Here is a 26,964-nt window from a genome sequence, read left to right on the forward strand (position 1 = left end):
TGTTAGGTGATTCAGAAAGAAGACTACTCTTCTTCCTTTCGTTTCTTTTCCTTTCTTCCGAGGTGGGGTCCTTCTCTATTGCCCAGGCTGGCCTCAAATTCCTGGATTCAAGCAATCCTCCTCTCAAATAGTGGGGACTAGAGGCACATGCCACCATGCCTGACAAAACTACTTTCAATAATAGTTTGGGATAGTCATAATTAAAGCTGTAGTGCACAGCTTTGGACTTCACATTGACCTTTGGATTATATAGGATCACTTTGGGTTCTTTCCTGCTTTGGATCATATGGAAGATTGCTCTTTCTCTGTGCACATGAGAGGGAAAGGGGGATTTGTTGGGGCTGGAGTGGTAGGCACCAGTGTGATCACACATGGCCTTTGATATGGTTTGGCTGTGTCCCCACCCAAATCTCACATTGAATTGTAATAATCCCCATGTGTCAAGGGTGGAGTCAGGTGGAGATAATTGAATCATAGGAGTGGTTTCCTCCATACTGTTCTCATGGTAGTGAATAAGTCTCACGAGATCTGATGGTTTTATAAACAGGAGTTCCCCTGCATAAGCTCTCTTGCCTGCTGCCATGTAAGATGTGCCTTTGCTTCTCCTTTGCCTTCCGCCATGATTGTGAGGCCTTCCCAGCATGTGGAATTGTGAATTCATTAAACCTCTTTTCCCTTTACAAATTACCCGGTCTCAGGTATGTCTTTATTAGCAGTGTGGGAACAGACTAATACAGCCTTGTATGTAGGTAAGCTAGGTAAGGAATTTAGATGCTATTCCAAGTGCAGTGGGGAGCCAAGGAAGAGTGGTGAAGTAGGGGATGGACCAAGTGCTCTGAGAACTAGCTAAGAGAACAGTTGATGACAGGGAGAGGGAGGGAAAGTTTCAGACAGGAGATGAAGATTGAGCTATGCCTTTGCTCATATGTTGGCAGAACAGGAAGATATTTCAGGCAGAGGGATAGTATAGTCAGGGTGTGGAAATGCAAGGTGTGTTCAAGGAAGCGTGTGACATGAGGTGTGATCAGAACAAGGTGATGGTCTTGGGGTGGCAAGCTCTGACTGTGAAGGGCATAGTGTGCCAGGGCTCAGAGCTTAGACATGGTTCTAAGATGATGGATGGTTTAATCAGGGGAGTACCATTTGACAGATAACTCTTGTAGCATAACTCCAGTAGAGTGGAGGAAGACCATATCCAAAGGTAGCCATTAGGAGTGCAATTGCAGTGGTTCAGGGGATGAAGAAGGGAGACTAGAATTAGAAGAGCTTAAAGGAAGAAGTGACAGGACTCAAGACTCACTGAAGGTAGGGGTGAGGAACCTCAAGAGTTTACCTTTCAAATTTTTAGTTTGATCAACTCTCTAGAAGTTGATGCTGTTACGTGAATAATAAAAGGGAAGAGGTTTGGTGGGGGAAAGAAGGTGAGTTCTACCTGAGATAAGTTGGAATTTGGACACCTATAGGAGACCCTGCAAACAGTAGGAAATAGGTGTCTGCAGCTTGAGATAATTTTGGAGACTTGAGAAGTGCATATGGCTGTTATAGGTGGAAGTAGGAGGTGAACAGAGCACCATGGTCAGAGGAAATAGCAACAGATGTAAAAAGAAAGGAAGAGAAAACCAGGAAGGAGATGGGAAAAGATCGAGAGATGGGAGGAGAACCAGGAAGGAGTAGGGTTCTGGAAGCTGGGGGCAGTGTTTCAAAATAAGGCAGAAAGGTCACATAGGATGAAGGCAATAAAGAGGTTTTTGTATTTGATGGCTAGCATGTGATTGGTGACCTGAGCAATAGCAACTTCATATAAAGATTTGGTGGGGCACAGTGGCTCATGCCTGAAAGCCCAGCACTTTGGGAGACCAAGGCAGGTGGATCACTTGAGCCCAGAAGTTCGAGACCAGCCTGAGCAACATGGTGAAAACCCATCTCTGCAAACAATACAAAAATTAGCCATGCCACTGCACTCTAGCCTGGGCAGAGTGAGACAGTTTCAAAAAAAAAAAAAAAAAAAAAAAAAAAAAAAGGCAAGATTTGAAGGGTGAAAAATGGACGTAAAGAATACAGACAACTTTTAAATAAGCTTAATCAAGCAAGGAAGGGGAGAATTAAGGTGATAGTTTATACGAGTAAATCAACTGCTGTGGAAAAATACCAATTAAGATGGGAAAGGCCAGGTGCAGTGGTTCATACCTGTAATCCCAACACTTTGGGAGGATGAGGCAGTCAGGTTACTTGAGGACAAGAGTTCAAGGCCAGACTGATCAACAATAAGAGATTCTGTCTCTGTACAATATTAAAAAAATATCAGCCAGGCATGGTGGTGCATGCCTGTAGTGCTAGCTACTCAAGAGACTGAGGAGGGAGAATCACTTCTGCAGCCAAGGATTTTGAAACTGCAGTGAGCTATGATTGCACTACTGCATTCCAGCCTGAGCAACAGAGCAAGACCTCATCTCTGTCTCTCAAAAAAAAAAAAAAAAAAAAGATGGGAAAGGGTGAAACAGGTTTTAAGCTAATGTGAGTCACATGTCAGTAGGAGAGATTGAAGATATTAGAGTAAGAATAACTGAAGAAGGTAAGACCATGTTATGCTGAAGGAGAAGAACTTCCTGTGAGATCAAGAACAAAAGTGAGAGTTAAAGGAGAGGGAGTTTCCTTTTCTGTCCTAGACTGAGACAGGAGGGAAAGAATTATTTATAGGTAGCATATCTGGTTTGTTCGTAATTATATGGTAGGAAGTGTGCTGAGCACTTTATGTGCCGTGTCTTGTTTTATCTGTAACGTATGAAAATACCCTATGAAAATACATACTCCCACTTTATAGATAATGAAACTGAGGCTCAGAGCTGTGAAGAAACTTGCCTGAGGCCATACACTTAGGGTAAAGCCCAGGATGATTCCAGACCCCTTATTCTTGTTCTTAACCACGGTCCTAGCCTGCCTCCCGCTGGTGAGTTTCCCTGTTTTCTCTGAGAAGTAGGGAGTGAAATCTCTGCTGAGAATGAGTAGAAGAGAGGCTGGGGCTTGAAAGAACCAAAGGTTTGGGGCAGCCACTTGAGGAACAAGAAAAGGCACCAGCTGGTGTTAAGCTTAAAGCATGTGCAAGCAAGACGGAGGACCCAGTCGAAGCCAGAGTTCTTAGGGAGATGATGCAGTCAGTTAGGACATTGACTGGTACTTTCTAGAAGTGCAGTAGCAGAAGGGAATAAAACCAGTTGTTTTGTTGATCCAAGAATAAGCTGAGACGTGACTGACCAAGGATCCCAATTGAGAAGGACATGAAACCAGAAAGAGCCTGGTGGGGGGAACAGGGACAGGAAGTCTTAAGTGGAAAAGCAGGCTTGGTGGTAATAAAGTAATGGAACATGTAGGTGGGAAGGGTATTATGATCGGAGAGTTTCTAAGTTGAAGCTTTCAGGGGTGGTGGTGTTAAAGTGTTCATTTTTTTTTTCTGGGTAACTAACAATCTCAAAGGACAAATGTTTGTTTTTCTTTCTTATGGGTCTGTGAGTTGGCAGGGGTTCCACTGATTTCAACTGGGCTGGTCTGGGTTGGTTGTGCTCCAGGCTGCAGGGCTCAGGCAGAAGGGACAGCAGCCATCAGAGGATGCTCTTCTCAGGGTGGGTCGCAGAAGCACAAGAGGCGAAGCCAAACACACAGGTGCACATAAGGCCTCTGTGCACATCACACTCACCCATATTCCACTGGCCAAAAGGAGTCACATGGCTAAGTTCCCAATGAGTGAAGTAGGGAAGTATATGCCATCCTCAAGGAAGCAGGGTGGATAAATATTTCTAAACAATACTCCAGTCACTCCATGTGAGTAAGGGGGTTTGTTCAGGGTACAGGGGACAGGAGGGAAAGAATATTTGCATGCACGAGGTCAATAAAGCAAATGGTAACAAAACAAGGATAGTAGTTACCCAAACGTTATGAAACAGAAAATATTAATATTCAGAAATCCTGAGCATGTGTCTTTTTAAATAGCACCTACTGTTCGAGTCTTGGGTTGCGCCTTGGTGTAAGAGGCTTTTTATGGAGCCTCATTGGTTAGGCTGGTGATCGTGTCCATGTGAGGGTCCCGGCTTTCTCAAGGACAGCAGAACTGGCTCAGAGCAACCAGTCTATCACCTAGGCAGGTAGAACAGAGAGCTCACGCCTTCCTTCATTAATCTACCCATCCAGTCAAAAGATATTTCTTGAATGGTTGCTTCTAGGTACTGGATGTACAATGATAAGCCAGATGGACATGGTCTCTGACATCTTAGAGCTTGTGGTTTAGAGAGGAGATTTGTTTTTTTAAGTTAAAAACAAACGGAGTGTGGTCAATGCTATGCAATTTAAAAAACAAACTAACGGTCAGATTCCTAGCCGATCCTGTGTTGGTTCAGTGGTGCTTGTTCAATTCCATTATGCTTGTTCTGAAAGCCTCATTCCGCACAGTGTATGTTACCACCACCATGAGCACTGATGGAGCATTTCTTATGGAGCACTGGGCTAGGCACCAGGGAATACAATGATTCTGCAATGAGTTTACAATCCATCTGTGAAAACGGTGCTTGACCATAAGAAAACATCAATATGATGTTATTAGTTTCTTATCACACTCACCTCATACTGGCACTAAACATACATGCAGGGAATTCATAGGAAGAAGTAATTCATTCCACTCTTTGTTGAATGCCCTCCTGGTGCTGAGCAGTATGCCGCCCGCGTATCTTGTTAAGGGTGGCCCGTGTATGGCTGGGACACAGCGCTGGAGCCCCATGGCAGTGTAAGCATTTTCCCACTAGATGGCGCCCAAGTGATCCTTTCAGACAACGTTATCCTGAAGGCGCTTCCTTCTGAGTGTCTCTGAAGAGCCTGGGCATTTTTTTTTTCTTTCCTGAGTACTATACAGAGCCTTAGAAGGAGGGAGGAGTGGCGGACAAGTGCCAGAAGTATCAGAGCTGTTTTATATGTGAATTAGAGAGCATCTGGCACTGAACAGATGCAGTAGCACCTTTATATGCTCACTGTCCTTGACAATGTTTGTGTTACTAACCTAACTAATGATGACCTTAAAATTCATTATGCAATTGATTCATGCATAACCATTGGCAGGTTGTATTATCCAGGAGGATGGGCAAACGACCTGAGGCTATTGGGCCCAGGAGAGAACTCATTCACATCTTTCTGTCCAGGAAAGATTGGTTTAGTAATCTCAGAATATCCAGACTAGGAGCTAGTGGCACTTTATTGCCATTTAAAAAAAAGAGCTGTTCTTTCTACCTTTCTCTACTTTTTAATGTAAAAATTTCAGTTCTACAGAGAGATGAAATAGCATACATCCACATGCTCCTTTCCAGGATTCGCCACTTTTTATCATTCTCCAACATCTGGCTCGCTCTCTTTTTCTGCACTATGAGACTCATGAATTTTAATTTTTTTCTGTTTCATAACGTTATCATATTTTTTCTTTTGATGCTTAGATTGTTTCAGATTTGGCCCTTCAAGCTGGCTACACCTCATTGCTCCTTGAGCACTTACTTGCATTCTACCCCTCATCCTCAAATGTTTTAAGTTCACCTTGATTTTCTATGCCAGGTCTTGAAACCAGCCATTTCTCCATGCATCCTGGTTTCTTATAGTGGGAAATTGTATTTAGGAACTGCGATTTGGGTGCTGGCTATTAGAGGTGCTGATATCCAAAGTCGAAACCAAGGCTTCCTCTTAGGGTTTCTTAAACTCAAAAGTTGAGTTCTGAAGTGGAACCACTCTGCTGACTTCCACTGCTGACCACCAGACTGGTGTTGGTTTACCTTGGCCCTAGGCTGAGTTCCTTGGCCATCAAAAAAGATGAGCAGCAGGAGGGCCCAAGAGTGACCCAGAATGCCACACTTCTAGCTGGCATGGCAGTGATCCCAGCCTTTCAGTCCTTGAAGGATACTGGGCATCTGAGGAGGATAGGAAAGCAACCCAGATGAGAGGATTTATGGGGAGAGATTATAGGTCCTTAATACATTTATCTTCTTAGTCATATTTTGGACAGAGGCAGAGAAACAGAGGAACTGGCCATAAGCCATGCCCAAAAATGTTTGTAGGGCAAGAGTTATCAGAGAGGAAGAGGATTTGTGCAGGCTGATTCCTGAGCCATAAGCAGGAATGATTAAGAGCAAACTTAAGGGGAGTGGGGAAAAGGCTTACAAAGCTGTGTGTTACTGACTTTTGGGGCTGCCCTCCAGGGGAGTTGTGGAATCGCCTAGGGCGGTGTCACTGAAAACTGCCTCATCTCGCTCCAGCCTTTTGTGTCTTGATGCTCCCAGAAGAAGAACAGTGCCCAGGCTGATTCAAACTGGGGATGGTATTAGGTGGCAGTTAGCAGCCTGGGCTTGGATTTAATCTGTATTCCTTTCCTGGCTTTGGGCAAAGTTACCCAATCTTTGTGAATCTCTGTTTCCTCATTTACAAAATTGGGACCCTCATAGTGGCCCTCAGAGTTTTTGTGAAGTTTAAGTGAAGAACTGTCTATAAATCCCTTAATATGGAGTCTGATATATAGTAAGTGCTCAATAAATGGTGGATGGAGTCTGGTAGATAGTAAGTGCTCAATAACTGGTGGATGCTGTTCTTATAATCCAGAGCTCTGTTTGTTAGTTGTTGTTTTAGGGGGCAGGGGAAGAAATCCATAAAGGGCCAGAGAAGAAAGATAATAAAAGAGAAGTCTTTAAGGGTAAAGAATACACACTGGACACAAGGAGGTAGTCTTCACTAGACAAAGTATTGTATGGCAAATAGTATTTTATATTTTATGTGCTGAAGCTCTTTGACCCCAGAGAATTAATGTTTAAATCTTTGTAGAGGATTTTATGTTATTAAAGAACTTATCAATCATAGCTCAGCTTCTGATGAAGGTATAGAAGGATGTGAAAGACCTTCCCTCCTGCTTAAACAGTAAGAAATCACTAGATTAAACCAAAGAAAATAACAATTTTCATTAAAGCCATAATATGTCTGTGAATATGAAATCTGAAAGAATTTAAACTCCAGAGGGATGAGTTCTTCCAGGATGAGCAAGAGATTCGGGCTGCTTCATACTTGAAGGCAGTTGCTGAGGTTGGGGGCAGGGCAAGTGCAGGAAGAGGCCTAACAGAGGAGGAGGAGGGCCAGGAAAACTTTTGAATCTGTGGGCTGACTGCTTGAACTGAAATCTAGAGGAGACCCCAAGGCAAAGACAATTCTCTCCACCAAGTATTTTCTTAAATGGAATTTAGCTGTGCAAGCAAAGGCTGGAATGAGGCTACGAAGCAGGAGATCTTGGGATGTCCTCACCTTACAGCTTCATAAGCCTGTGGTCTCAAACTCTCACAGTCTCATGGGCTCACAGCTTCCCAGTCTTGTAGTCATGGGAGTGCAGGAAGCTGGGGGAAGGAGGAGATGAAAATCAAAGAGAGATTTCCTTAAGTTTATGGAGTTTGAATTTCAAGGCTCTTCTGATGAGGTTATAGCTTCAGTCCTGCCCCAAATCAGCTTAACCCTTGATTGGGTCGAACTGATTCATCCCTCATCAGTTCTCCTGCCAACGTAATAGAGGAAAGGGCATTTCCAATCAAAGGAAACAATAGATCTCCTGTTGTGAAGAAGCAAGAAAATAAGATCTACATTTAAGAGAACACTCAGTCAAAAGAAATAGAGCATGGATGATGAAATGGAAATTTTCAAACAAGAAACTTTTACATAACTTTAAAATAAATGCACTAAAAGATTGACAGGAAAAGATGAATATAATGGATGAAGACATGAAAAATTCACAAAATCAATGAGCAAAAATCACAAACATTCCTATACACCAACAATAGACAAGCAGAGAGCCAAATCGTGAATGAACTCCCATTCACAGTTGCTACAAAGAGAACAAAACACCTAGGAATACAGATAACAAGGGATGTAAAGGACCTCTTCAAGGAGAACTACAAACCACTACTCAAGGAAATAAGAGAGGACACAAACACATGGAAAAACATTCCATCCTCATGGATAGGAAGAATCAATATTGTGAAAATGGCCATACTGCCCAAAGTAATTTATAGATCCAATGCTATTCCCATCAAACTACCATTGACGTGTTTTACAGATTTAGAAAAAAAAATACTTTAAATGCCATATGGAACCAAAAAGAACCCGTATAGCCAAAACAATCCTAAGCAAAAAGAATAAAGCTGGAGGCATCATGCTACCTGACTTCAAACTATACTACACGGCTACAGTAATCAAAACAGCATGGTGCTGGTGCCAAAACAGACATATAGACCAATGGAACAGAACAGAGACCTCAGAAAGAACACCATACATCTACAATCATCTGATCTTCAACAGACCTGACAAAAACAAGCAATGAGGAAAGGATTCCCTGTTTAATAAATGGTTCTGGGAAAACTGGCCAGCCATATGCAGAAAACTGAAACTGGACCCCTTTCTTACACCTTAAAAATTAACTCAAGATGGATTAAAGGCTTAAATGTAAAGCCCAAAACTATAAAAACCCTAGAAGAAAACATAGGCAACACCATTCAGGACATAGGCATGGGCAAAGACTTAATGATGAAAATGCCAAAAGCAATTGCAACATAAGCTAAAATTGACAAATGGGACCTAATTAGACTAAAAAGCTTCTGCACAGCAAAAGAAACTATCATCAGAACAAACAGGCAACCTACAGAATGGGAGAACATTTTTGTAATCTACCCATCTGACAAAGTTCTGATATCCAGAATCTACAAGGAACTTAAACAAATTTACAAGAAAAAAACAAACCCATCAAAAAGTGGACAAAAGATATGAACAGGCACTTCGCAAAAGAAAACATTTATGGCCGGGCAAGGTGGCTCATGCCTGTAATACCAGCACTTTGGGAGGCTGAGGTGGTGGATCACGTGAGATCAGGAGTTTGTCACCAGCCTGGCCAACATGGTGAAACCCCATCTCTACTAAAAATACAGAAATTAGCTAGGCGTGGTGGTGTGCATCTGTACTCCCATCTACTTGGGAGGCTGAAGCAGGAAAATCGTTTGAACCCGGGAGGTAGAGGTTGCAGTGAGCCAAGGTCATGCCACTGCACTCCAGCCTGGGCAACAGAGCAAGACTCTGTCTCAAAACAAACAAACAGACAGACAAATAAACAAAACAAGAAGATATTTATGCAGCCAACAAACATATAAAAAAAGCTTAACATCACTATTATTAGAGAAATGCAAATTAGAAACACAATGAGATACTATCTCATGCCAGTCAGAATGGCGGTTGTTAAAAAGTCAAGAAATAATAGATGCTGGTGAGGCTGTGGAGAAATAGGAAAGCTTTTAAACTGTTGGTGGGAATGTAAATTAGGTCAGCCATTGTGGAAGACAGCATGGTGATTTCTCAAGGATCTAGAACCAGAAATACCATTTGACCCAGCAATTCCTTTATTGGGTATATACCCAAAGGAATATGAATCTTTCTACTATAGAGACATATGCACACGTATGTTTATTGCAGCACTATGTACAATTGCAAAGATATGAAACCAACCCAAATGCCCATCAGTGATAGATTCAATAAAGAAAATGAGATATATAATACATCATGGAATACTATGTAGCCATAAAAAGGAATGAGATCGTGTCCTTTGCAGGGACCTGGATGAAGCTGGAAGGCATCATCCTCAGCAAACTAACACAGGAACAGAAAACCAAACACCACATGTTGTCACAACAAGTGGGAGCTCAACGATGAGAATACATGGACACAGGGAGGGAAACAACACACGCCAGGGCCTGTCCCGGGGTGGGGAGTGAGGGGAGGGAGAACATCAGGACAAATATCTAATGCATGCAGGGCTTAAAACCTAGATGATGGGTAGACAGGTGGAGCAAACCACCATGGCACACGTATTCCTATGTAACAAACCTGCACGTTCTGCACATGCATCCTGAAATTTAAAGTAAAATAACAAAAAAAAGAAAAAAATTCAGGAGAGATTTGGAAAGTATTTAAAAGAACAAAATGGAAACCCTAGCACTGAACAATACAATAAAAAAGAAACCAGCTGGAAATCCTGGAACTGAAAAATGCATTATCTGAAATAAAACAAAAATTTATTGGAGGCAATTAACAGCCTATTGGTCAAAATAGAAGAAAGGATCAGGGAACTTAAAGACATATCAATAGAAATCAACCAAACTGAAGCATAGGGAAAAGAGACTGAAAGTATTTAGCAATCTTAACTCTTTGTGCTACCCTAGCCAGACTCTGTCCATTGAGTTCCATTAGCAGAGCTATTTCCATGTGAGTGTTTTATGATAACCCTGGCAACTTTGGGGGAAGAAAGGCTTTCTGAAGCAAAGTGGTAGATGCTATTCTTTCTGGACAATCATTTTCTCAACTGAATGGACAGGCCATTGGACACAGGGTGGTGGGGAGGGGCTTTAATAATGGTTTGTTTGGACAGGAATAATTTTGAATTGGTTTTTTGGTCTAACCATTCATTCAGTTAGTAGCTATGGTAATTGAGCACTGACTTGATGGACATATAGGTGTAAACAGGACAGATGATATCCCTGCTCTCGTGGAACTGTGTCGTGGGGGAGGCAGACAACTCAATAAACAGTCATCATAGAGTCAGGTGGATTGGGGTTACAGGTCAACTCACAGGCTGAGCTGAGGACCTGTCATTGTTCCTGATGAACACCTGAGCCCCTGAAAAAAGCCAACACTTAGTACTTACTATGAACCAGGCATTATTTGGAGTACCTTCCTGTGCTGACTCATTTAATCCCCATTGCAACCCTTGTCACAGCAATGTGACAGACGAGGACACTCAGGCACAGAGGGATAAATAACTTTTCTGCTGTCATACAGCTTGTAAGTGGCAGAGCCAGGATGCAAATTCAGAAGCCAGCCCCAGAGCCCCTTCTTTTATCCTCTCCATGAAACCATCTCTTGATGTGGGAGGGCCTTGGGTCTTCATCATCCAAGCCTTGGCTCTGCTATCACTGTCTGGGATGCTAAGCCTGATGAGTTTAGGATTCTAGTCAGTGATGAGATGAGGCTCTCATGAACCCTGGAGCAGTGGGTCAGAACCTGAACTGTCCCCTGTGATTCCTGGACCAAAACAGTCAGTGCCTCAGATCCAGACAAGACTCAAGAAAAATAACAGTATTTGTTGCCACTTATTGAGCATTTTTATGTACCAGGTGCTGTGCTAAGTGCTTTACACACAATATCTCATTTAATCCCCAAGACGACTGAGAAAAACACATTGTTGTAGGTACAAATATTCTCATTTCCAAATGAGAGACCTTGGCTCAGAAAATACAGTGGCCTTTTTTAGAGTCACACAACTAGAAAGTGGTCGAACTAAGATTTGGACCCTGGCTGGCATCACAGACTGTGTCATCTTTGAAGGAGGAGAGAAAATGCAAATGCCTCTCTCTGAATTTTTTTTTAAGTCCTCCTTTTCTTTCTAAGAGGAAACAGTAAAGAAAAACAAAACCCAACCACTTCTTAGAAGTGTGTGTGTCTCTCCTGCAATCCCCTTCCCTGCACCAAATGCTGAAGATAAGAAGACTTTTGAATGAGGCTAAGGGTGTTCATTTTTTGTTGAGAGCCTTTTCCAGCTGTCTTACTGGTCTAGAAATTAATAAAGATTTCCTTTCAGTTCTGTAGAAGCAGGGTCTATCCAACTGCCCCTTCTGTTTGGGAATGTAGTCATGGGGGAAGATTGGCGATGATGCCAGAATTTGAGAGCTCAGGGCACAGTCCAGCTTCACTGACAGATATCACTACACACACACAAACACACACACACATGCACACACCTATACCCCTCTTCTCCTGCAGTAAGATATTGTTAAGGAATCTGAGCACATCTTCCAGGCTCTTTGCCTGCTCTGGTCTTTCAGACTCAGGACCACCTGCTAGGTTGGCCAGCGATACTTCCTTGGCAGGAACACTCAGCTGTGTTCACTGTTCTGCCCTGGACAGAGAGGTGTAGTCAGGCTGCCCCTGGACCCAGGCTCGCCAGCTCTTCAAGTAGAGGCAAGAGTGGAGAGGGAATTTAAGGCGTTCCTTGATGTGGGGAGGGAGTGCAGCTCTCTCCTCCTCTTGCTGTTTCCCTAATATTCCTTTTTCCAAGCACATTTCCAAGAAGTGGCCCCTTTGTCTCTGGTTGTTTGGAAGTTGTTCCCCATCTTGGGGCCAACTCTGCCCTCCCCTTCAGAGTGAAAAGGAACCTCATTAAGAAGAATGGAGATGTTGCATGTGTTTAGAATCCTGGCTACTTCTGAAGGACAGCCCCTGAGCCTACAGGAACAGGTGGTCCAGCATTTCACATGGCCAGGGATCGGGCACCTGGTTGAGGATGGGAACTGAGCCCTCTAGAGACTGCAAGAGACCCTGGAGCTGGCCAAAGCCCAAATGGATGTGCCAAGGAAGCCTAAATGGAGATGAGCACTGCCTTCCCTTGGATTTGGGGAGGGGCCTGAGGCACAGCTGTCTGCTTCCAGCTTCCATATGGAGAGAAGAAACTGGGAGCAGGCTGGCAGCATTTGCTGCTGGTTCTAATTTGGGATCCCCAGCAGGAGGTTTGCTGAGGGAGCTGGGATTTAACACCTTGCAGGCTGGGAAGCTGCCCGTCCCTGAGGGCGGGGGCTGTGCAGGAAGGCTTGTTTTGTTGTCTCTCACACCCTACATATCGCTTCCGTAGCCCAGCAGCAGATGGGTAGATGGGGGCGATGAGGAGTGTGAGGTGTGCAGGAAGAAGGAACGTGCATTATAAAAAGGGAGCGGGCAAAGATTCCATGTATCTCTCTTAGGGGTGGAAAAATTCTGCCGTTTCAAAATGGAGTGGGAGAGGCCTGGGTCAGAATGCCCCAAAGACAGTTTAACATACCAGCAAAGACTCAGCGTTGATACTAGACAGATCCGAGGTCAAATCTCTGCTCTGCCACTCAATACAAACAGCTAACATTTACTAATTTTCCTGAGTTTGCCATGCACAATTTGATTTAAGCCTTACAAAACCATACACAGTAGCTGCCACTTTTATTCACATTTGATTCAAGCTGACTGAGGTTCTGACAGAGGAAGTAACTTGCCCAAGGCTGCACAGCTAGGGAAAATAAAGCTGAGTTTCAAACTAAGGCCAGTCAGATTCTGCAGTCTCTGTTCTTAACCACTGCTTTACCATTAGGACAACGATTTACAGTCTTCTAACTTCCTGGCATCTGAGTTTAGGGAAATCACTTAACTTCTCCATCTTTAGTGTTCCACATCTGGAAAACATCTGGAAAACGGGGAGATGAATGTTGTTCTCTTTGGTTTTTTATGAAGATTAAATGAGAAAATGCAAAGCTTTAGTGCCTGGCCTATAATAATATCATCATCCATTTATTCAACAAATATGCATTGAGCACCTGTTACATGCCAGGTACCATTCTAGGTGTACACGCTAGAAAAGATCCCAGCTCTATCAAAGGGAGTAAGCAAGTAAGCGAGATAATTTCAAATAAGCATGTGTACTATGAAGAAAACAAAACAGAGTAATGATATTGACCATAGAATTAAGAGGGCCTATTTTAGCTGGATGGCAAGGAAGGCCTTTTGAAGAAGTGGCAGTCGTGCTTATTATTTTTATTACTATATCTTTTTAGGTGAAGTCTTGCTCTGTCACCCAGGCTAGAGTGCAGTGGTGCAATCATATAAGCTTAATTCTTACAGGAAAGAGATGCAGACGAAGAGGGGCCTTCTAGGTTTAGGAAACAGCAAGTACAAGGTGGGAGTGGGGCACAGAAAGCAGGCGGTGTCTGGGGCAGTGTGGACAAGCAGATGAGTGGTACGTGAGATTGGGAGGAGGGTTGCTTTAGGCAGCCAGCAAGGCAGGGCTACAAATGTCATAGGAAGGTGTTTACACAGTGGAGAACCTTTGGAAGGAGAACCTCTTTGAATCAAGAGGATAATGTGATCTGATTCATTTATTTAAAAGGTGGCTTTGGATGCTGGGTAGACAATAGAATGTTAGGGGACAAGGGTGAATGGCAGGCGTATTAGTTTGTTTTCACGCTGCTATGTAGAAATACCCGAGACTGGGTAATTTATAAAGGAAAGAGGTTTAATTGACTCACAGTTCCGTGGGGCTGGGGAGGCCTCAGGAAACTTACAATCACAGCAGAAGGGGAAGCAAACACGTCCTTCTTCACATGGTAGCAGGAGAGAGAAGTGCCAAGTGAAGATGGAAAACCTCTTATAAAACCATCAAATCTCGTGAAAACTCACTCACTGTCACGAGAACAGCATGAGAGTAACCACTCACATGATTCAGTTACCTCCTATGACATGTGGGGATTATGGGAACTACAAAGATGAGATTTGGTTGGGGACACAGCCAGACCATATCACCAGGAGATCAAGGAGGAGATGAGATTACAAAGAGACAGGTGATGGAGGCTGGGACTAGACAGAAGCCCCAAGTAGAAACTAGTGGATGATGCTTCCCATCATTGGCACAGGGCAGCAGCAATAAAGATCTTAGTGAAGAGATAGATAGTATGACCTAGCAGTAGTTTTTACAAAAGTAAGAAGCCTCAGACCTCATAGCTTTGTCAAAAGTGGAGTTTGGGCTCTTTTCCTAACACTAGAAATGTTACTACTGTCATCTTGCCATGGTGCAGTATCCACTGATAATATTTTTATTTTCAGTTATGAAATCTTATACTTTTGGGGAGTTATTGAATATAACTATGTATCCAGAGTTTAAGAAGGCAATCTGGATTTCTGTATAGAAATAGGGAAGGTATACTTTTTATGTAAAGAGCTGGATAGTAAGTATTTTCATTTTATGGGGCCTACTGTCTCTTGCTATAATTACTTAACTCTGCCATGATAGTCCAAAAACAGCCATAGGCAATACATAAATGAATGGGTGTCACTGTGTTCCAATAAAACTTTACTTACAAAAGCAGGCAGTGGGCTATATTTGGCCCAAGGATCATAGTGTGCCACCCCCAGGTAGAGAATATAATTTATTTCATTATCCAAATAATTTTTCCATAGAACCACTTCAAGACATTTCCCCCAAACTTTTGGTTACAAAAATACAGTGCATCTGCTATACCTGTGCTTATCTTAACACTAGAAAACATGATCTAATTTAAAGACTATTCAATACAGTGTTTTTCAAATCTCAGGGATTCCTTGGAGGTAACTCAGCAGACAACTAGGTAGGGGTCGAGGTGGAGGGTTTTGGGCCCCTCATTCTGCTTTAACCAGGAGCCCCTTTTTGATACATTTAGTTTTATTGGTGGTCTTGATAGGAGTTCATTTGAACGAAAGGAGTTGGGAGCAAGAAAATATGAGAAAATCATCAATCCAGTCCGACTGGTTGGAAATCATCTCTCCTTTCCACTGTCATGCTTTGAAGAGGCATTTATTACATGACTGCTCATAGAATAAATTAGTGCCTTGGTTTCCTGCCTGGATGGTGGAGGGAAGAGAGTAGAGCTGTGGGGAGGGTCTACTTTCTGAGCCTTTTAAGGTAGGGGCAGCAGGCTGGCATTTGTCAGGCCTGGAGAGGAAGGATGATAGGGTGGCTTAAACTTTACATTCAAACACAGCTAGGTTTGAGTCTTTGCTCTGTCACTTAGTGGCTAGACAAGTTATTTATTTAACTCTCTGATCTATGTTTTCCCAGCTGGAAAATTGTGAGGACACCACTTCCCTTCCCAAGCTGTTGGGTGGATTAAATGAATTAATCTATGTAAATTGCCTGGCACGTTGCCAGCTGCTTAAGAAATATTAATTTCCTTCTTCCTTTTCCTTATTCATCCTGTTCTCAGGGGTGTGACATGAGCTCAAAGTCTCTTTGAGACCTTCTCCAGTCTCTTTCCTATTGACCTCCCTTTTTATGTCCCAATCTTTTCTTCTTTTCTTAGGATGCGGCCAGGTTCTGCAAGCCCCAAAGGGTCAGATTTTGTTGGAAAGCTATCCCCTAAATGCTCACTGCGAATGGACCATTCATACTAAACCTGGGTTCATCATCCAACTAAGGTAAGGAGCTGGGGTCAGAACTAAGGAGTCTGAGGTTTTAAGGACACAGCAATGGGATAGAAGGCTTTTGGTCACTGGAATCCTCTGGAGCCTTTATATATATTGGAGCCTTTCTCTTTACCACTCTGTGATTCTCTGGGATAAGGCCTGGCTGAAACTACAGCCAACTAAATGCTTGTCATCACTGCCTTAGAAGTGTAGGGCTCAGATGATTTTGACCCAAGGATAACACCAACAAAGCAAAATACTGAGAGCAGTCTACCCATCCACAAATCTTCAACAGTGTTTCCTACTTACTCAGGACCGGGCTGGTTCCTATGGGAGGGATGTAAAGAAATAAAAGGCACAGGCCTAACTTTCAAAGAATTATACTTTAGATTGGGGCTGATGCTTGTCACAGCTCCTTTAATTGGAGCTTTCAGAAAAAAAGCAAACATCCCACAACAAATAAACTAATTCTCTCACCTGTGTGGAAGACGAGTCATTTCTTTTAATGGAGCTTTAGGGCCCTCGCAAATGTTGTTTATGCCATAGTCCAAAGTATAGACCCTGTTTTATTGTAACTATTGATAAATGCTACACAAGGGACCTGTTTGGTGAGAGCTGTTCATGACTGCATCATCGTGCTGGAACAGTTCATGGCACACTATAGTTGCGTGATAAATACTTGTTGCACGAATAAATGCCAAAAGAACTGCTTTCTGACTCCAGCGTATCTTCTCTCTCCTGAAAAACACCTCCCCTTTTCCTCACTCACCCCTAGAATGGCTAGGGTCATTGTCCACTTAGCTCTTCTCATTTTAACTCTGTGGTGACAGTGAACGGATTTAAAATCCCTGATCCCCTAGGGCACAGGCTTTCACTAAGTATTTTCTGGGTGGATAAATGGACACAGAGGTTACCACATGCTACCTGGCTTCTTGAATGTCTCTCTGTCCTCCAGGAGGGGCAACCTGGTACCCTGAATTAGAAAAATCCAGCAAAACAGGTCCCCTTCTCAATCTTCCTCTTCAAAACTAGCGCTTGTCAGATTGTGTTTCTACTCCCTGAGGACCCGGGGTTGGGAATGAGTCTCATTAATTCCTAGAGGAAGGCTGGCTCAAGGAACAAGCGATGAACCACACTGTTCTGCCCAGTGGGCTCAAGGCTGAGTCTGCAGGGATGACAAAGGTAGGTGTTAAATGCTGCATGTTAATATTTCAGCAGCTCAGGAACCAAGACCAATGGTCCCCTCTGGGCCTCTCAGGAGCTTCTCCAAAATCCAAGATGCAAAAGGAAATTCTAAAATAGCAACACTGTGGAGGATTGAGAAGCATATTAGCTGCCCAGGAAAGGGCCTTAGGGAGGCATGGAAAGGTGTGGATTTCTTTTCCTCAAGTGAAGTCTGGAGCACCTGGCCAGGGATAGTAATAATGATGGAAACACTTGGAGGTATAGACACAATGTTCAGCCCCAAAGCCCAGAAGGTGTGCCCGATGCCCCTTTTCCTTCACCTACCACCAGACCACCACAAAATCTATTTTCTTACTTGAAAAATAGTCCATCCACAGCTGTCTGTCACCACTGTCACCATTCTGCTTCAAGCCACGCCCATCTCCCACTGGGATTCTGTCATGCCCTCCTAACTGGCTTCCTGGCTTCCACTCCTGCCAGCTCTGCCATCTCCTCTCTGCAGAGTGGCTGCAGGGAGCCTTTAAAATCTGCATTATCCCCTTGTTGAAACCTTTCAGTGGCTTCCTATAGACTTGGAATAAAAGCTAGTTTCCTTACCACACAAGATCGGTTACAGGCTCCCCTCACTGGCCTCGGATCCTATCACTCTCCCCTTCATTCACCACCTTGCAGCATCCCTGGTTTTCTTCCAGTTCCTCGAACATACTAACCTCATCATTGCCCCAGGGCCTTTGCACTTACAGATTCCCCTGCCTGGACCACTCTGCCCCCATGACCTTCACATGGCTGGCTCTACTGCATCATTTAAACCTCTGCCCAGCTAGCATCCTCAGAGGGGGCTTCTTTGACCACATTGCATCAGAAACTTAAGACCTTAGTCACTTTTCATGCTCTTACCTGGTTAATTTGATTCGCAGCACTCAGCACTCTAAAATTACCTTGTTTTTTAGTCTCCTTGCTTATTATCTATCTTCTAACCCAGAATTAATCTCCATGAGGGCTGGCACGTGTCTAGTTGGTAGTTGGGGCACTGCAATGCTGACAGCACCTAGGACAGTGTCTGGGACAGAGCTGGCCTCCAGAAATATGTGTTCAGTAAGTGAACAAAAGGACAAATGAATGCATGAACGCAAATATAGTTGCAATGTCTCTTCAGCTTCAGGAAAAACTGTGGTTTCTGTCAGGCAGTAGCCTCTCCATTACTCTGTGGACAAAGATATCAAGGCCAAGAGAAGAAGCTGATTCCTACAGTGAGCGCGTGGTGGCATCTGGATAAGAAATCAGGTGTCCTCTTAGATGTTAGAGCAGGCTGTACAACATGCGATTCACAGGACCTACACCCCAAAAGCACTGTGATCAACCCTTTGTGAAGTAAACACTGATGAAACTCGATTATTGGATTTCTTTGTTATTAGTACCTTTTAGAACACTTAAATTTGATATACTCTTTGTCACTGTATTCCAGTGTTCCCTAATGCTAGCGTGTTGGGTTTTTACTGTAGTTGGCAGAAATATCCCTACTCCCAACATTTTAGGCAGCAGTTATGAGCCTATTTCTATTTTTTCTCCAGAGTGTGGAGAAGAAGATACAGATACACATTTTGTGAACTTGATACTCAGGTATTCCCTTGGAAATCCTGGAAAAATGCTTTTGCCTGTCTTGCCCTGGGATGTGGCTGCTGCTTTTCTTGTCTTTTGGATTTGGGGGCTTAATGTCATCTTCTGTGTTTCCAATCTGGTGTATCTCAATGCTTTCAAACCCAAGACCCCTTTTGGATAAGCATGGATGTATCAGGTTTCCTTAACCCCTGAAATTCTGACTTGGTGCTACTTTGTCTGCTCTTTGGGTGAGAATTATCGTCGCCTAGAAGATAATTACCTTCTGATTCTTCCGTCAAACAGAAGAGTGTGCAGAGGTTTTTTGTTGTTGTTTTTTTTCCCCTTTATTTAGTCTTGGAAAACAATATGAGCTTTTTTCATTCTCCAACTATAAAATTACAATAACGTAACCATTCAGTCATATATTTGGCAATATCTGTAGCATCTCCATAGGCCAAGCACTGTGCTGGACACTGTGAAAACCGTGGAACGAGACAGGTGTTCCTCCCTGCCTTCAAGTAACTTGCAGGCTAGTGGAGAAGACAGGCCACACATCCACACACAAAAAGCCAAGGAGGTAAATATAAGAAGTTAAAATTTATGTCTATATTATGAGAAAAATAAGGGATCTTCTTTGGAAAGACTGGTCAGGGAAGCCTCTTTGAGGACAGAATATTTAAGCTTAGGCCTGAGGATAGGAAGGAACCAGCCATGCAGACTGGGAGGAAAAAGGGCCCTGGAAAAGTGACCAACACATGCAAAGACGCTCTGCATGGATTATGGCACCTTGCTCCACCTGGGCAAGCACTTGCATGTGCGTATACACACAAACAGTGCACAAATACATACTTCTCCACTAAGAGAAATTCGCCAACCTCCGAGGACCATTTTCCTATCAGATCAGGCCAATGACACCATCTGTTCCTCAGGCCTGTTCCTCATCTGGCCTTGAATGTGCCCAGCGGTCTCAGGACTTCCAAGACCCATCCGCTTCCCTCTGTCACCCTGTCCACCTGCAGGTTTGTCATGTTGAGCCTGGAGTTTGACTACATGTGCCAGTATGACTATGTTGAGGTTCGTGATGGAGACAACCGCGACGGCCAGATCATCAAACGTGTCTGTGGCAACGAGCGGCCAGCTCCTATCCAGAGCACGGGATCCTCACTCCACGTCCTCTTCCATTCTGATGGCTCCAAGAATTTTGATGGCTTCCATGCCATTTTTGAGGAGATCACAGGTAAAGGCCAATGAGACAAATGTGGCATTTTGTGGCTTGCTCCAGACAAATACCTCCTTTCCATGTCCCTTCCTTTCTTCCTCTCAGGCTTATTAAAACCTAGCAGACTGTGTTCTCAGAAACAGCCTACACACTGAGAAAAAAGAATAGCAAGGTATATTTCAGAAAAGCTTACCCAGAACCAGAACTAGGAATTATCTCCCTTATACAAATGCAGTGGCTAAAGGACAGAGAGGCTGAATGACTTGTCTGAGGTCACACAGATATATGGGCAGAACCAGGGATTTGTACCCAAGCTGTTCGGCTCTAGAGCTCACACAAGGGGACGTCTCATGGTTGAGAGCATTGGCTTTAGATCTCTGACAGATCAAGCTATGTGACCTTGGGTAAGTTCTTCTACCCCTCTGGGCCTCTGTTTCCTAATGATAGTGATCATTAGGAATTATGATAGTGATAAGGGAGTAATAGTAGATCCTTCTCCATTAAAGAGGCTCTGAGAGACAGAACAAATGGAGAGCTTAACATAGTCTGGTACCTAGTAAGAACTAAACAGCTGCCTAACCCTAGGCATACCCTTACCCTCTGCTTGCCATCTATAAAATAGGTATTAAAAGACTATAATGGTAAATGTCATTGACTTGATGAGTAACTCTAAGCCTGACTGTAATTCTTGCTGTGATCACATTAGGAAGTAGGATTTGACCAAACTGAACAAAATGCTCAATCCTAAGCCATCACCCCACTCTCGTTATTCTGAGATCAGATTGCATCAGGTTTTATAAAATAAACACATGCTTGAAGTTTGATTAAAAAAAACTGAATTAAAAAAGGACTTGTAATAGTATTCTGATCATTAAGGTTTCCTTATTTACAGGGTATGACATGAAAGTCTCGGGAAAGAAGGTGGGTGGCTAAATAATCAGTGTTTCTTCAGTCCTGTCTGTTCAGAAAGGCCAGGAGACCCTGCTCTCCTGTCTACCCCTCTTTTAGGATGCTGCCTACAGGAAGTCTCGGCAGGCGCTCTTGCCAGTCTCTGTGCCTGCTCCCTGTGGAGCTGTGCAGGGCCTGGCAGTTCTGAGGCTTTGCTGCTGTGGTGTGATCAGCCTGTGGCTGAATCCTCATCCCTTGGTGACACCCTGCAGGCATAGGCTGAGCAAGGTCCCAAGTGAGAGGCATCTGTGGGGGCTTAGGACAGTCAGCAAACCAGGTAGGGGCAGCAGTGACTGGCCGGTCTGTGACTCTGGGACTGAGGGACGGTCAGGAGAATGTCTTTCTCCTCTGAAATGATCTCCTCAACCTCCCTTGGAGAACTTTGGCAATACTGGCCTGCGTTTTATCAATGCTGTCAAATAATACCACTTCCCATTTTTCAAACATCCCTGTTTGTTCACTTGCCCTCAAGATATTTCCTCTGGCTAAAGTCACCTGTCTGCAACCTGCACATCAAAATCCATCCTTCACAGTCCCTACTACATTCTTTCTCCTCTCCTAAATCTTTTCTCTTGCTCCAACAAGCTATGACTTTGCCCTTTTTTGAATGTCATTGCCTCTTCTTTCTTCAAAATACACTAACTATATACTTCAAGTCATAGTTGTTTTATATTTTCTTCAAGTAGCTTTAATCTGGTAAATAGGATGTCCCGTTCATCTTTGTATTGCTCCCATGCCTTCCACAGAGCAAGTACTCAATACAGATTTGCTGAACTGAGCCAAGGAATTTACTTCTACATTGGGATAAATGAATGTAGGATTGATGGATAACACACAGATGAGTGTTTCTCAAAATCTTTTCTGTAGAAAAATAGTCCCCAGGATGCCTTGTAAAATGCATGCTTTGAGGTCAAATGAGCTTGAAATTCACAATGTATTTTAGGAAACTCACAATGTATATTAGGGCATTGAACTGAGAAGTTCTGCAGTAAGGAAATCTGGTTCATTAGCATTGAAAGTAAGCAACATTTCTCTAACATATTTGAGCTCAGAACCCTCAGTAAAACATATCAACATCTCAAGGGACTAATGATTACAGAATATAAGTTTGGAAATTATTGAATATACCTTCAACAATGTCATAAAGATTGTCTTCCAGTTGTATTGCCCCTGTAGCCAGGATGCTGAGCTTTTATTTGAAAAAAGATGGTCTTCAGCTACCCAAAGATGTCTCCGTACACTGAAATCCCTATGGGAGAGATACAAGCATGGCTCTGCTTTCATCAGTTTAATATTGTTGTTTGCATTGCCTTGTGGTCTTCAGAATATAGGAGTGTTAAGCATACTTCTGGGGCCCTCAAAAACATCAAATAATATCACCAACATTTGATATTTAATGAGTATCTATTTTAGGCATTTTCAAATAATCATAACATGAATTCAGTAAAGGGAATAAAAAACATTGCAAGAAGGCTTTAATAAGCAATTAAAAGACTTTGGTCAAGACTCTGGGCCTGAAGACATCAACTCAAAGCACAGTGGCACTGAGGGATGCCTTTTCTCTTACAGCATGCTCCTCATCCCCTTGTTTCCATGACGGCACGTGCGTCCTTGACAAGGCTGGATCTTACAAGTGTGCCTGCTTGGCAGGCTATACTGGGCAGCGCTGTGAAAATCGTGAGTATGCTTCCTAAGTGGGAGTTAAGGTGTCAGATGGGGCTGGTATGGAAGGATTTTAAGAGCTTGCAGGGCCTACTCTTTCTTGACGTCTAGGCTGGTCTGTCCAAGATGGTGCACAGTGTGGACCTTCCCAGTGAGTGGTTCTCAGAAGGGCAGAACTGCTTCTGAGTCAGGTTGTCTGCAACTTCTTAGGTTTGTCCATTGGCATTTCCAATCTGCAGATACTTGCTGCAAATATCTCTGAGAAAGATACAATGGCCTCCAGTAATATTCAGAGCTCAAAAACACTGAAAACACTGAAAAAAGGTCAACAAACTTTCCTGTGGCTCAGTCTGTATCCCTGTCCATTCTAAGATCTGTATTTTAGATTTATACTCCAGGCACCATTCACAGACTCCAATGTGAGTTATTGCACATCTTGAAGCCCTGCAATGAGGGGGTAGATATTTAGGGGGACCATGAGCTCCAGTTTCTCAGGGATAATCTCAGTCTATACATTTTGCTGAGCAAAATTATTAGTAGCATACTCTTTCATGGGCAAAGTGTCGTGAATTGGATGACAAACTATATGGTCATGTTTTAACACATGTCATATATAAGGCCTTGGTTACCAGACCAAAAACAGGTGTCACAGATGGAAGCCATCAGCATGGAATGAGATGTGCATAAGAACAAGAATTTGGGGGAGAGCAAAGGAGGACAGATAGTGTCCTAGGTAGATTTCCCCAAAGCAGATCGTGAGTTGAGAATGTGTACACAAGGGAAGTGTTAAGGACAGGCTCCCTAGAGAAGCTGATAGGGGAGTGGGAAGCTGACCTGGGAAGGGAAGGAGGCCAAGTAGGGGTGCGATTTCAGGCAAAATACCAACCCCAATGTTAACCTGTCATGAGATCTGGAATGTACATTACTCTTTAGAGTAATGTTCTAGCTTTAAGGCAAGGGATCTGGGCTTTCATATCCCCACAGCAATCAGTCACTGGGTACAGACTGCCCTGGGGGACTGGAGGACATAAACCGTGGACACACTTGGCTTTCTATGCATGTGGGCAAAGTGGTTCCAGTAGCTCCTGAGCAGTTCCCTGAAAGAGAGTCACAGATACAGTCCACTGGAAGTAAAATACCATAGGATGGGGAGGGGAAAACGGCCCACAGAAACACTGAAAATAGACCTGAGGGCAGAGCACCAACAGTGTCTACTACAGTCGCTTCTAACTAGCATGCACAGGTGTTCTGTTGGTCATCTAACAGCCTGGTCTGGCAGTATTCTCTAAAATTTGTGTATGTTTTGAATTAATTTTCACTAATGTTTTCTTGCAAACAACGCAGATGGAAACCATGGTTTCAATAGTGGGTGTCTGTGTGTGCCATTGATTTCTACTAAAAGCATCCTTGCCCTGGTTTGGCACAGCTGACTTGAGTGTGACTATGCTAGAGACGTAGAAAATGATGTTCTGCTTTGTGGTTCTTGCCTCATTTGAGCCTGCCATGTTGTGTGCAAGGCAGACCAGAGAAATGTTGCATTCTCTTGGCTTCAAGAATTTGTATGTAGAGCGATTCTAGTTTCTTGACAATGGCAAATCCTGAGCTTCACTCTTTGGATTCAGAGGAGGAAACAAAAAGAGGAAAGGCTTAATTTCTTGACGAATGAACTACACAATCCTTTGATAAAGAAGAGTTGAATTGGAAAGAAGAAAAATATCACCAAATAAAGCCAAAATGCCTTTAAGAAGCTGAGTCAAATTAGGAAAGAAAAATAAATTGGTCCAAAACTTATGATTAAAATATTCATTGGTAGCTTGTGAGTCAAAACAGATTTCTCAGCATTGTTATTCAATCAAGAAAAAAAGAAACATAATGAAAAAAGAATGTAAAATATATCACCATGACCTGATTCATAACTTAATTCACAAACTGTCTCAAATTACTTTAAAACATCAGCATCGATGGGCAGGAAAATTCTCCCTTGCTGGTTTTCAAAATATTGTTCAAAAGCCATAATTCCCTTAGTACCACGTAGTTATAGCAAGGTGAAGGTGTTACCGATGGATATCTGATATGTCATTTACTGGCATCGATATGGGGGGACTAAATGTTTTTTGTTTGTCTGTTTTCTATAAGATCCAGGTTCATTTTTCCTTCTAGGAAATTTGGCACGAGTTTCAACTAACTCACTGGGGGATACATCACAAAAAGTGGCTATGGCAGTTTATGTTATAATTTCTGAGTAAACCTTAGTTAGCAATTTTTCCAGAGCAGTCTATCAGTTAGAAAAGCAAAAAAGAACGAAAAGATTTATTTTCTTGTTTTCCTCATGAGGATACCAACAAATTCAAAAAATTCTGGCAGGAATTATTTTGAAATTAGGAAGAAACCCAAGCATCTGGGATTCCCCAAACTCTTAAGTGCCCAAATTAGACTAGGCTCTTTTTTTTTTTTTAAATAGCTTTAAAATCAATATTAATGACCAAAATCAATATTAATGAGAATATTTTCATTTATGCAGTGCCACATCTGATGAGGGGAAACCATTTCATAGGTGCTGCTTTAACGATCTCTTCAAGTCTTTGTGGAAAGGTAGATGCTCAGTTTTGCAGATGAGTGATTTGAAGCAGAGAATGCAAGACACTGGTCCCCATCAAATTCAAAACCAGAGGCCATAATTTCATGTTTCTCATTTAGTTCACAATCTCTCAGACACGACACTTGCTGTATGTTTTGGTGAGACTCCAGATGCTTGACTGATGAACTCTGATTACCATTATGCCCCATTAGCGAGTCCTCTTAAAGGACTTCCCTTCCCAGGTAGAGCTCATCTGTTTCTCTTTTCCAAATAGAATTCTGATGTGCAATCTCTTGATAGAAACTATTCTCTTTATTTTCCTTATGTATGTGTATGTCTGTGAGTGGAGTGGAATAGAAGTAGATTTTCTACTTAATTGCAGAAATATATGTCAAAAAAATCAAATAGTACAGAGGTGTATAGAATAAAAAGAGAACATTGTTTTTTCCTGCCCAATCATGGTTCCCAGTGGAAGCATTGTAAGAAACTTGGTGGCTATTCTTCTAGACTTTTTTTCCTATGGTATGCAAACCTAAGTGATCTATGTGCCATTATTTTAAACCAGTGGTTCTCAACCAGGGGTGATTTTGCTCTCCATCTCTACCCACAGGGGACATTTGGCAATGTCTGGAAACAGTGTTGGTTGTGATAATTGTAGGAGTGAGGTGGTGTGCTGCTGGCATCTAGTGGGTAGAGGCCAGGGATGCTGCTAAACATCCTATAACGCACAGGACAGGCCCTACAACAGTTATCTGGCTCAAAGATCAGTAGCGCCAAGGTTGAAAAACCTTGTTTTAAACACAAGTGGATTAAGTATTCATACAATTTTTCAATTGATTTTCAGTCCCCATGTTACGGATATTTTTTCGAGATCTGTCCATGTTGTTATACTGATTTGAAAAAATGATTGCTGAGTATTCATTGTATGGCTGAATGTATTAATATAATTATATAGTCATCCAAGTCCTTAAGATGGACTTGATATTGCTTTTAATATTTTGCTATTATGAAGAGCACTGCAATGAATATCCTTACATATATTTCTTTGCTCGTACGTAGAAATATTTTTGTAAGATAAATTCTTAGATGCTGAACTGTTCATTCAAAGGGTACACATATTTTGATTTTGAGAGCTACTTTGGTCACTAAAAGGTTTTGACAATTTAGAAGATGAGCCATTCATTATCAACACCTGTCCTCAAAATAAGACTTGGGACCTGCATTGCAGAAACTAGGATCTATCCGTGTCAAGCTGGAAATGAATTTATTTTCAAAGGAATTCCATTGGTCTGGGGAGAAATTTCTCCTTCAGACTTTTGTGGGACAGGTTAAAGAATGCAAAATAATCAGCTAGATTTGGCCTACTACCAGCGGTCAAGAAGGTGTGAGAGCCCCGATGGGACAGACTTCAAGGTCCACTATCCCGGGCCTCACCTGCCCTAGATTGCTTCCGAAGGAGGAAAAACTTCCCCTGGTGCCTGGGTGACCTCCTCGGAAGCATAACAAGGGGAACAGCCCCCTCCTCTGCCTTGAGGCCAAGCTAGCCTCCTGCCAACACCGTCAGCAACCTCCAGCCTCCCTGGGCCACCGTGTAGGAAACTGGGGCCCCTTCTTCCCTCTGAAGTTTCCTGTTTCTTTGTATGGAACACAACGACAAAATGGGTCCTTGAGTAAATGGTCAGAATCTTGTTTTGAAAAAGTGGAGAGCAAGGGATTCATCGTCCTG

At 42.9% G+C, this 26,964-nt stretch overlaps 1 protein-coding gene across 2 annotated transcripts in view; it reads left to right on the forward strand.

Annotated features, from left to right (window-relative positions):
* Positions 1-26,964, forward strand: part of PAMR1 (peptidase domain containing associated with muscle regeneration 1) — a 99,360-nt gene that overhangs the window by 41,380 nt on the left and 31,016 nt on the right. For both annotated transcript variants that reach the window (XM_005578185.4, XM_005578186.4), the window contains exons 4-6: positions 15,945-16,059; positions 19,851-20,068; positions 22,568-22,675. In XM_005578185.4, coding sequence (XP_005578242.3) covers positions 15,945-16,059; positions 19,851-20,068; positions 22,568-22,675 — 441 coding nt within the window. The remainder of the gene's footprint in view (positions 1-15,944; positions 16,060-19,850; positions 20,069-22,567; positions 22,676-26,964) is intronic.

The sequence above is a fragment of the Macaca fascicularis genome, chromosome 14, assembly GCF_037993035.2.
Source record: "Macaca fascicularis isolate 582-1 chromosome 14, T2T-MFA8v1.1".
In the NCBI taxonomy this organism is placed as follows: Eukaryota; Metazoa; Chordata; class Mammalia; order Primates; family Cercopithecidae; genus Macaca; species Macaca fascicularis.